Below are 12,636 nucleotides of genomic sequence, written 5' to 3' on the forward strand. Positions count from 1 at the left end.
GGGACGTTGCCTCTGACGGCTTGTCCTAGTCCTGATGCTGCCCGCTGGCCCTCTGACTATGTCGATAGAACGAGGAGGTGAAACTGACCACCTGGGAGATTAATCTGGGAGTCACGCCCAAACCAATGAGCGCCAGGCTCATGCGCCTCTCCTGGGCTTTCATTGGCTAAACGCAGCCATCATTAGGCGCATTGCCCTTTGGGTAAGGTACTTTCCAGGCCGCGCAGGTGGCATTAGGATCCCAGTCACTGGCTGGCCATTGAGAATGTTGGTGTTGGGGCGCCCGAATGGCTGTGGGAAATGTCAAGCTTAGGTTTTGGTGGCTGGTGGCAGGGTTATGGGGAGTGTTGTCTGCAACTGAGCCCTTATTTGGAGATATTATTTCAGACTCCATAAAGCTCAGAATGATCCCTGAGTTGAAAATTATGTCAATTATTCCTGAAGACTACAAATCTAAACGGACATGTAGATAGTTACTTTTTTAAAATTTTATTTTGAGAGAGAAAATGAGAAGGAGAGAGAAAAACACAGGTGGGGTGCCTCCTCCCCTCCCTTACCCACCGTCTGGGCATCCAGCCAGGAACCTGTCTTGTGGCTTCACCAGGAATTGCAACCTTTGTGTACGTGGGAGGAAACTCAAACAACGGAACCACTCAAGCCCTCAGAGTTTTTATTTTTTTGTTATCATTTTATAAAATATATTTTATTGATTTTTTACAAAGAGTAAGGTTGATGGATAGAGAGTTAGAAACATCGATGAGAGAGAAACCTCTATCAGCTGCGACCTGCACACCCAGTACTGGGGATGTGCCCGCAACCAAGGTGCATGCCCTTGACCAGAATCGAAGTCGGGACCTTTCAGTCCGCAGGCCGACGCTCTATCCACTGAGCCAAACTGGATATGGCCAGAGTTTTTATTTTTAACACAGAAATAGCACATTATTAAGAGAAAAATAAGGCTATGAGAATATATACATCATTCTATCCTATTCACTTAAAAGCAATATTTGAAAGGACACGGAGGCCAACAAGTCGACATTTCCTACGTTGTCTGCATGTCTGCAGTCACCACACATTGTGCAGCTATGGAGCTAACAGTTACTGAATGTTCACTACATGTGCCAGGCCCTGATTCAATGCTTTCCCTGTATCATTATTATTTCACTCAATCTTCTCCATGACTTGAGATCATTTCAGGATCTATTTTATCAAGATGAAATGCAGACTCAGAGACTCCATTTAAATTGCCTGATTGTAGAGTTAATAAATGCAGGGCTGGAAGTCAAACCCATGTGTCTCTAATAACACAGCTATGGCTGAAGTCAAACTCAGGTGGTCAGGAGGAGAACCTGACATACTTACTCGATGGGCCCCATTAACATGACCATGTGGTGCCTGCCTCTTGTGGGGACAGTGCAGGGCCAAGGAGAGGAGTGAGGAAGGGTAGGAAATGACAGTGGAAGTCCATCAGGATGGGTCCCTGTCTCCTCATCCAGGTGGACTTTGTCCACTGGTTGCCCTAAACAACTGTTTCTCAACAATTTGGGCCTTTAAATACAGTTCCTCATGTTGTGACCCAATCATAACATGATTTTCGTTGATACTTCATAACTGTAATGTTGCTACTGTTATGAATCGTCATATAAATATCTGATATGCAGGATGGTCTTAGGCGACCCCTGTGAAAGGGTCGTTCGATTGCCAAAGGGGTCACGGTTGAGAACCGCTGCCCTAAACCATCACTGGCAAGTTCCAAAGCAGTGAACCTCAGAAAAGGAGTTCGGGCAGATGGCATTGGCAGCGAACTCAGAACCCACTTCTGAGTGTGACCTGGGTAAACCCCTGGCTGCCTCGGGTCCCACACTCGGTGGAGATGAAGACTCAAAAGTTAAGAGCATTGACTGGGAAGGGCACAGGCTGGAAGCCTCCAGCATCATGTGCTTTTACATGAACATCAGGCCCTCCCTGCCTCCAAGGCCCTGTGTCATTTGCGTTGCCCATGTGAGGGCCTCAGCAGGTGCGGCTGATGGTGAAAATGCTGCCATTAACATCAATGGTAACCCTGTGGCTTCCATTCGTTCTGTGCAGGATTCTGTGCAAAATGTAGTCCCTCCACAGTTCTCCCCAACACAGTGAAGAGACCTCTGGGCCTAACTCTCCCTCCTGGTCCCAGTGTCCTGTGTGGCCACGCACTCCCAGTTGACCAGGTCCCAGCGGTCTTAGGAGTGATGCTCTGGTAGACCCGGGCACCTTCCTCCCTGAGGGGTCAGCCTCGCTTTCACATGGGCAAGGGACACCCCTCTCCAGGGATGTCCACTTCCTCATTCCTAGTGGGTGGTTAGGAGCCTGGAAGTCTTACCCTTCAGCTCCCCCCACATGCACCCACCCACTCATTCCTTTCCAAGGCACCTGGATCCCCAGCTCCTCCACGAAGCCTAGTGTCCTTCACAAACATTCCCCATGCACACTCTCTAACTCCAGTCTGCCATCAGAATCTTCACTAATTCCTCCCCTTCCCACAGCCTGGGGTTCTATGAACTGATCTTTCACTTCATCCATCCCTGAAGCCTGAGAGGGGCCCCCCTGGGGGACAGCAGAGGCTGGGTGAGCAGGGACAGAAGGGGCTCCTTCCTGACCCCTCCAGTGACTGCCTAGGCAGTTGCCTGTGTCTGGGGTGCACAGACTCACAGGGAAATATACGGACACCACAAGCACAGAAACACTCACGTACAGGACACCCCCAGCCACAGCAGGGCACTCAGGTGCAGGGCTTATGGGAAGGCTCACACAGACACACACTGCAGACACAGGGAACACCTTGAGGGGAACACACACACACACACACACACACACACACACACTGAACACACGCACGCACACACCAGAGCAGACATACACAGACATAGAACACAGACACAAAGAGAACACAATACACACATCAGGAACACCCAAAGGGACAGCCAATTCACACATACAACCAATAGGCATCATGCAAAACAAACACTCCCCCAAATGCTGAGTCATACTAACTCATGGTCTTGAAGGAAACATGAAGATTTCAGGTGCTGCCCTGGCCAGGCGGCTCAATCTCTTGCAGCTTCATTTCATTCGCCCACTTCAGTCAAAGGGCATGTTGGGCTCCTGGTGAGGGCGCAGACCAGGTTGTGGGTTTGATCTGCTGCCCGGCATTTATGGAGGCAACAGGTCCATGTTTCCTCTCACATGGATGTTCCTTTTTTTTCTCTGTGCCACTCCGTTCCTCTCTTTCTCAAAGCAATCAACATATCCTCAGATGAGGATTACAATTTTAAAAAAGAATTAAGGGGCCCTAGCGGGTTTGGCTCACTGGATAGAGCATCAGCCTGTAGTCCGAAGGGTCCCAGGTTCGATTCTGTACAAGGGCACAACCAAGGTTGTCGGTGCGATTCCCAGTAGGGGATGTACAAGAGGCAGCTGATAGATGCTTCTCTCTCATCGTGTATGATTCTATCTCTCTCTCTCTCCATCTTCCTTCCTCTCTCAAATTAATAAAAATACTTTTTTTTAAAAAAAAGAATTAAGGGGTTGAGCCCTAGCCAGTTTGGATCAGTGGATAGAGCGTCGGCCTGGGGACTGAAGGGTCCTGGTTTTGATTCCAAGAAAGGGCACACGCCTGGGTTGGGAGTTTGATCCCCAGAAGGGGGCGTGCATGAGGCAGGCAATCAATAATTCTCTCTCATCATTGATGTTTCTATCTCTCTATCCCTCTTCCTTCCTATCTAAAATCAATAAAAAATATTTAAAAAATATTTATAGTTTCACATTGCAAAGAATTCCATTTGAGTCATTGAGGATTGAGTGAAATAAATAACTATATCTTAATAAATAAATATATCTGCACTAAGCTATTGTTAAAATAATTTCATTTTAAAAATTGGCAAAATATTCTGACCAGACATTTCAACAAAGGAGACAAAGACAGTGTAAAGAATTGCTTGAGAAAATGTTCACCATAAAAATTTATTAGGGAAAAAAATTTAAAAAATTTTATTAGGAAAATGGCCTTAAAACAAAGCAAGTTAACACTATACTCATTTCTTGGCCTATTTTTAAAAAGATTAAACATCACATGTGCTGACAGGGTTGTGGAAAAACTAGAAATTTCATTACTGTAAGTAGTGGGAAAGCCAAAGGGAATGTTCATTGTAGAACACAGTTCTGCATATACTAACAGGTAATACAGTCACCTACACTGCATCACTTTGATAAGTAAAACATACCTCTATATAAAGAACTGAAGGCAATATTCCCAGCGGATTTATTTTTAATATCCCAAACCTGGAAATAACTAAAACCATAGACAGATCAATGGGTAAACTGGCTATTCACAGAAAACAGTATGACTCAGCCATAAAAAAAATTAACTATTCACATAAGCATTCATGTTGAATCTCAAAATACTGTGTAGCATGAAGGAAAGCAATATTTATATACACCTAATATTGCTTATGAAATTATGAAAAATATTAACTAATCTTGTAAAGGATGGGAAATCAATGCCTGGGGAAGGCAGAAGGAGAGATTACAAAAGGGCAGGAGGTAAATACAGGGTGTGTCACAAGTAGGTGTAGAGCTGTTGGCATGGAAATTACTCCAATAATTTAAAAATAATAAAAAACAAGAATAAACTCTTCCCTGCCAGTAAACCTCAGGTGTTTGCGCACCATCCGTTGCCCTAAAAGGTCATTGGATCCATTCCAGCTCAAGGCACGTGCCTGCCTGGATGCCCTGTAGGTGACGTGCAGGAGTCAGCAGCTTGCTGTTTCTTTCTAATATCACCATTTCTCTCTCTCTCTCTCTCTCTCTCTCTCTCTCTCTCTCTCTCTCTCCCTCTCCCTTCCTCTCTTTGTGAAAAGTAATTAAAATATTTTTAAATATGTAAAATACTTATTTACAAAAATAGAGAGCCATCTCTGTGTTTTGCATATTCACATCTATATGCCTGGTTTTGCCCGAACCTGTATATGGTGAGAGATAAGTTTATGTCACATGTGACCATTTTAGAGCTTGATCCCTATGTCCCAGCTCACCAAATAGTACAACTATACCTAAATAAATCCTTAAAATGTGCTTCCAAATAAAGGCCCAGATATCGCTGTCTTGTAAGAAAATTGAAATGACAACCCGATATGGGCTCTACCATCTCTCTCCTAATTCCCTGGGAGCACCAGCCTTGCCTCAGTGGCAGCAAATATTGGCAAGCAGGGAAGACTGTGGCCATCAGAGTCATAGGAATGCTGACTGGATCACAAATGCCACATCCTGGGACTGACTACAGGATTACAATTCCTCTAGCTTTGAGGTCTTGCCTGTTGAGCAAACCTTGAAGTGAACACCTTAGAGAGGTCAGAAGAGGACACAGACCCTTTAGATTATTTTCTCTAAAAATGACTTTAGCCACAGGAAACAGTGATGGAGGAACTGAGGACGCCTGTCCACAATGACCACACAAGTCACAACTCGTTGGTTATTTGTGGGTAACGTTCACAAGAGGCGCGGTTCACTTCATTCACTGCACTCTTTCCCATTCACTATGAATACAGAGTTTCTGACCCAGTTGTAGTTCCACCAAACCCTCAGAGTCTCAATACAAGCGACACCAGCCTACGAAATGTCATTCATAACGGCACAAGGAACCTTGACAGTATGTAATACACACTGTGAACAGAGAATATAATTCACATTGTTCACAGAAGCACAACAAAGCCCCCCACCCCCATCTTCAGGATGACCTCAGACCGAAATGAAAGGAGCACCAGGCAGCAAATAAGAACCACCAGGTCATGCCGGTTTTCTTTCCAGGTCTTGGGCAGCACTGCACTACAAGTGAATACTGGACACAGTGATTTTCTGACTCCACGCTTTACCTTCGGAAACACAGCAGGTTGGGGATTCCCACAATGTCTGTTCCCCTGGACATGCAGACAGATCCCAAGTGTGCTTTCAGATCAATCCAGGCAATGCATAGGACCAACAAAAGGAAAGGTACTAGTACATGAGCAAAAGCACCTGGACAAAAGGATCATAATCCCGAGATGTGTTAGAAAATTCAATGGGTTTGCAGGTTGGTGAACTGGAACCTGAAACAATTCATCACAGCATAAGGTGATATCGTGAGAGAGGAAGCTCTACTTAGCTGAGGATGGGTGAGCTGGATGAACCCTCAATCAACTCCATTTCCTAGTCAGAAAGGAATGAAGATCCCACCAGGAGCTTGGAGTAATCACAGTTTGCTCAGGCCGAGGTGAGAACACAGAATTCCTTTTCCCTGACCACGCAGGGGTTGTGACTGAGGCACCCTGTTCAGGCGAGCAAGGTGGTGGAGGTGAAATCGCCTCAGCCAGGAATAGTCCCCATGATTTCAAACGGGTAGTAGGCCTGAGCAGCTTAGCAAGTGCCATGCAGTTATCTAAAGCATCAGTTCTACTTTAAATTTAATGAGGAATCTAGCCGAGTGCATGTTGTGATAAAAGGGGTTCATGTTCTGTTAAATGTGTATCAAATGGTCCTTTTAGGTGTTGTTATTGTCAATGAGAAAAAAAGTATTCGGTGCACATTTACAGTTTTTCTCCATTGTGAACAATCAGGTGTCTAAGGAGGTGAGACTTTCGGCTAAAACATTTCCCACATTCACTACACTCATGAGGCCTTTCTCCTGTATGAACTCTCTTATGGTTCAAAAGGGTACCATAGCATTTAAAAGATTTCCCACATTCACTGCATTCATAAGGTTTTTCTCCAGTGTGAACTCTCTGGTGTTCGGTGAGGGTACACCTTTTTCTAAAGGACTTCCCACATTCACTGCACTCATAAGGTTTTTCTCCAGTGTGAACTCTCTGGTGCTTAGTCAGGGTACACCGTTGTCTGAAGGAATGCCCACATACTGTACACTCATAAGGTTTTTCTCCAGTGTGAATTCTCCTATGGGTAAAAAGTTGACCACGGCATCTAAAAGATTTCCCACATTCACTGCACTCATAAGGTTTTTCTCCTGTGTGAACTCTCTGGTGGTCAGTGAGGTTGTTTGTTTGACTGAAAGTCTTGCCGCAATCAGTACACTCATATGGCTTTTCCCCAGTGTGAACTCTCTGGTGCCGATTAAGAACGGAGATATACTTGAATGACTTCCCACAGTCACTACACACATAGGGCTTTTCCCCAGTGTGAACTCTCTGGTGCCGATTAAGAACAGAGATATAATTGAATGACTTCCCACAGTCACTACACACATAGGGCTTTTCTCCAGTGTGAACTCTGTGGTGTTCATTGAGGTTAGTCTTATATCCAAAGGCCTTCCCACAATCACTACACTTATATGGCTTTTGTCCACTGTGAACTTTCCTATGTCGAATGAGGCTAGAGATTCCTCTAAACATATTTCCATATTTGTTACATTCATATTTCACTTCTCCAGAGCAGAGGCCATGTTGAATAACATTCTGGTTGTGGCTGGCAGTATTTTCACATTGACCCCACTGGTTATGACCTGTTCCACTGGGAATTTTCTGGGAAGTCTCACTGCCACCGTGTGGCTCCTCAGTGTTGAGAGGGGCCTGGGGCTGGAGAAGCTCTGAGATGGCTGGCAGGTCTTCCCCACCCTCCCTCCTGGATGAACGCAGCCCTGATAAGTAGAAGCTGCACCTGGTCACAAACGAGGCCCTGTTCACAGCTTCTTTCCAGGGCTTCTCTCCACTGGCTTCCCTCTGTTGCTGGCGAGGGTTTGCACTGAAACAGAAGTCTCTCACACATTCATCACTTAAGAAGGCTTTCTGCTCAAAGTATGCTGCCTGAGACTCAGTCAGGTGCAGAATGTCTTTGAATACAGAGAAAAACCGCTTACACAGATGGGTCCTCTGGGTTGCTGGCTCTGTCTGAGACGCCCTGACCTGTGACTCTCCTTGCACAGACATACTGAGCTCAGAACAGGTCTCCTCGTCATCCGTGTTATGCCAACAACCTGAAAACAGAGAAATGAGAAGGAACTGGATGTTGACTACGGTGATGAGGGAAGTTCCATTACAAAAATATGTTGGACATCATACATGCATTCTATGCAATTGTGTGAAAATAACAGATGTGCTGGACCGGTTTGGAAAAGACACCTGTGAAGTACTGGAACTCTGCATATTACAAAACAATGAAAGCCCCACCAGAAATATGACACAAAGATGGCAAGCACCACATGGAATTGAAGCAGGATCATCAGCTGCTTCTTCTAGCAGTGCTCACCAGGGCTTGTCTGCTGGTGACATGGGCAAGGTGGGCAGAAGGTTGCTTATGTCTTATTCCAAGTAAAATTCAGTAGCAGGGGTTCGAGTACTACTTAAGCATGTATGTGCACCTCATAACACATGTGCCGGTCCATATAGGAGATTACTGCAGAGGGAGCAATGCCGAGGGACAGGTGATGCAAAAAGATGACCAACGTGAAGGTAGCCAAACCCAGGAAATCATAAATGAGATGATCAGTCATCAAAATGTCAATAATGGTAAAGAAAATGTAGAATTAAGTTGTGGACACACGCATCTGCACCTAAATATGGTTGGTTACAAGCGGTTTCCTGGTGTGATCTGGAAAAAGCCCTCATGTGACACCTTCCCCCAGTTTCCACTCAATAGGATCAGCCCTCATCAGAGACCATCTTTTTAGTTCACCCTGAGAAAAAATACAGGGTTCTCCATGCACCTTCTACTCTATAAATACATACAAACTAAATATTCAGAGTATTAATGAAACACAAGGGAGGTGAGCAGCCAGCACTAACCCAGAGCAATTCGGAATGCAATAGTATTCAGGAAAGGAAATATTACAAACAACAATTGAGGTAGGATGTTACAAGAACAGCTATGGTTCATGTAAGTAAAGAACATAACCTGGCACAGGCGTCACAAAGAGCCTTACCTGGATGAATGGTGTAGAAGTGGAAGCCATGAGGACATAGTCACCTTCCCAGGTAGACAAAGTTCAAAGTGGGTTGTATTAAGCTCATTGCAGGACTCCTGATTGCCAGACACTTCTTGCATTTTCTGAAGCAGCGGGTGTAAGGGATGCTTTGGGAGTCCAGAGCTTAGGGCTGCCCACACAGCTCGCCCCTGGCAGCCACAGCTCATTTGAAAGGACAGTGGGGGATATTAGTAGAGCCCACGGTGTGGCTGTGAGAGCTACGTTTGGAGAATAAATGAAGAGTAGACATCACCTCAGGACACTGGGACAAACGTGAAGGACTTACCTGCAGATGAGACAAGTGCAAACACTTCCAGCATCACATTGCAGTAGAGAAGTCTCTGAGCCTCATCAAGGAGCCCCCACTCCTCCTCAGAGAAGACAATGGCCACGTCCTCAAAGTTCATGTTCTGTCAAAATGGGGACAGTTCAAGCCATGATTAGCTTCTCTCTTAGGATTTCAAGTTCTTCATACATCCCACCCTCCACATCCGTATGCTCCCTCTAAACTTCATCAGAATAGACAGCAGGCCTTCGGCCGATCAAAATCACTCTCTCCTTATATTCCTACAAATACTGTTCCTACCACAACAATAAAGGCAGTTGAGCTGAGAGAAAATACATCTGGGCCTCACATGTAAGCCAAACAGCCTCCTGTCTATAGAGTGGGTGTCACCACATAGGGAAGAGAGAGATGTTGGCCATAAAGAAAATGTGAATGATTTCTCACTGCTTTTGTCACGCAATACTCTTGTTATTGCCCGGATTCTCTCTCAGAGACATGAAAAAACATGGCCTCGTGCTTCACTCTTCTGACTCTGGTACCATGGTGTTGAGGCCATCACCTTGCACTATCTGCTCAACATAATTCTTTGAACCACACTTCTCTCACACAGCTTCATTTCCAGGGGCACATCGTCAAAGGCAACACAAATTTGTCATGGCGAGAACACTTTATTTCCTACTCACCTTCTCTTCCAAATGTCTAATTCACAGCCTCTGTAATGTGTTTCTCTCTGTTTTTATCACCCTTCCCCATTCCACTGCAAACGTGCAAGCACAAGTGACAACAATATATGCTATCTCCTTCCCATTGATCAATGTGTCAGCCCTCGACAACCATAGGAAGGTATGCATCTATGTGACACCTCAGCTCTACACCTGGCAGGTCTCACCACAACACCCCTATTTCAGACAATTACCCTAAAATTCCTCATAACCTATCATATCTCATATCAGCCAGTAACCACCAAAAATGGACTCACCCCTTATTCACCCTTATTGCAACATCCAGTGTCCTGTGGCCATGAATTCACACCCCCTCTCCAAGGGCACATCACTCCTTCTCCCACACCTCTCTCTCACCTGCACTCCCACACCCACAGCCCCACAGTCATCTCCTTGACTTCCTCCTCATTACTCAGCAGGTGTGGTGTAGTGACTGCTTGGCAAATTCAAACAGGAATAAGTTCTACACCAACTCTGAGAGTCCACACTCATTGAGACAGCCGTGAGCCCTGCTATAAAGGCCTCACTCCCTGATGGTGTTTTCCTTCAACCTCACCTATTGAGAACCACATCACGTCTTAGATATCCAGAGCCCACCTCCACCAGTGCTGCACATGATCTCCCATCCCCCGTCACAGCCCTCACCACTCAAGTCTCATGGCCGATGGCCCTCTACCCCTGTTGTATTAATAAACAGCGAGCTGGACAAGATGCCTTAATGAGCCTGTTAGGAGTTATCTCTATTGGGTGCAGGTTCAGAGCACAGTACCTCTGTCAAATTGTGAACACCCAAAGGAGGAATAATTCTCTTTTTATATCTTTCTTAGGCCCTTCTGTCAGTTAATTTTGTAGACAGCTTGTAACCTTGAGTACATATCATATCTAGCAAACACCTGTCATATCTATACAGACACTTGTACCCTTGAGTATCATATCTATACAGGCACCTGGCATCAATATGAGCATATTAGTTAGATGGCTAGCTTGCAAGGTCAGACAATTAAGTTTATCTTTTCTATTCAAACAAAAAAGCAAAGTTATTTTCCAGCCTAAAAATAACAGAGTTCACCTCCAGAATAAGAGACTTTCTAAGAATATCAGAGTAGTTTAAACAGCAGTTTTACAAAGGAGGGATTAGTAAACTTCACCCCATGCTCAGTGAATCTCACTGATGGCCACTCATGCCCCTAAGCCAGTGGTTCTCAACCTTCTAAATGCGGCGACCATTTAATACAGTTCCTCATGTTGTGGTGACTCCCAAGCATAAAATTATTTTGGTTGCTACTTCATAAGTGTAATTTTGCTTATTACTAATCATAATGTAAATATCTGATATGCAGGATGTATTTTCATTTTATTTTAATTGGAGGCCCAAGGCAGTGGTCGGCACACTGTGGCTCATGAGCCACATTCAGCTTTTTGGCCCCTTGAATGTGGCTCTTCCACAAAATACCACGTGTGGGCGCGAACATACAGTGTGATTGAAACTTCGTGGCCCATTCGCAGAAGTCAGTTTTTGGCCTGGGTGAGTCTATTTTGAAGAAATACTGTTGAAATTTGGCTCTATTGACAAATGAGTTTGCCGATCATTGCCCTAAGACGATGGAAACAAGGTGAAAATGGGGCTGGTACATATTTATTTATTAAACATGGACCAGGAATATTCTGTGAGCCTTGGTGTAGCCTGGGTTGTTTCACTCAGTCTGGCCACACCAAGGCTCACAGAATATTTCTGGTGAGTGTTCAATGAGTAAATATGCACCAGACCAAAACTCACCTTCTTTCCATTGACCTAGGGCCTCGAATTAAAATAAAATGATGATCTACAACTCCCCTCTGGTCCAGGCGGTCTTCACTCCTTTTGAGTCATCTTCGTCTTGAACAACTCCTCCGAGTTCCAGATGCTCTTTAACTGCTCTCTGAAATATCTCACACCCTAACAGGCCAAAGTAAGTGTTTGTTCGTGTTTATCTGCAATGAACATGAACCTTCCCACTATGAATGTCTTCATGCCAGATGAAGGTGCTTCCAAATCCTCAGATGCTAAATACAAACCTTCATCTCATCTCTGACTCTTACCCAACCCTGTCTCACTTTCAAACTCAAAATTAGATAATAAAGGTGGCCACACCTAAAATACCAATCCCAGATCCAACTGTGTCTTCCATCTCCAGGGCTACCATCAGGGGCCAGTTACCATTCCACTCTCCCAGACGATCTCACCACCTCCCTATCACCCATATTGCTCTCCATGCTGCAGCCACAGGGCTTCTAATGAGACCTGAGTCACATCACCTGTCTCCTCTGCTCCAAATCTCCCATTGCCCCCATCACCTGCAGAACAGACAACCGTGTTGTCACAAAGCTCCTCTACACCTGACTCCGCTCCCATTCTTACCTATTCCCATTAAAGGGAATAGCATTCCTGCAGTTCCAGAACCAGCTGTCTTCACTCTGAGCCTCTGCCACATCTGAAACCTGTGCCTGGAACGACCTCCCACATCTCATTCCACTGTTTGCTAGAAAACCATGGACCACTTCATCAAACCCTAGTCATGGACTTAGGATTTGTGTCTCTTTTTATGTCCCTATGTCCCAGGGCAGGAAGAGAGGCTGGACAGCCCCAGGACCCCACTGTCTCAGAG

General features: G+C 45.2%; 1 protein-coding gene across 1 annotated transcript; it reads right to left on the reverse strand.

Annotated features, from left to right (window-relative positions):
• Positions 1-6,596: 6,596 nt before the first annotated feature.
• On the reverse strand, positions 6,597-9,390 carry LOC102421066 (zinc finger protein 501-like). The gene is made up of 2 exons (XM_014450076.1): positions 9,270-9,390; positions 6,597-7,996 (listed from the first exon to the last, which is right to left on the reverse strand). The coding sequence occupies exons 1-2, from the start codon at positions 9,388-9,390 to the stop codon at positions 6,597-6,599; spliced, it is 1,521 nt and encodes a 506-aa protein (XP_014305562.1).
• Positions 9,391-12,636: the final 3,246 nt, after the last annotated feature.

This window comes from Myotis lucifugus, unplaced genomic scaffold (genome assembly GCF_000147115.1).
Source record: "Myotis lucifugus unplaced genomic scaffold, Myoluc2.0 scaffold_1711, whole genome shotgun sequence".
Lineage (NCBI taxonomy): Eukaryota > Metazoa > Chordata > Mammalia > Chiroptera > Vespertilionidae > Myotis > Myotis lucifugus.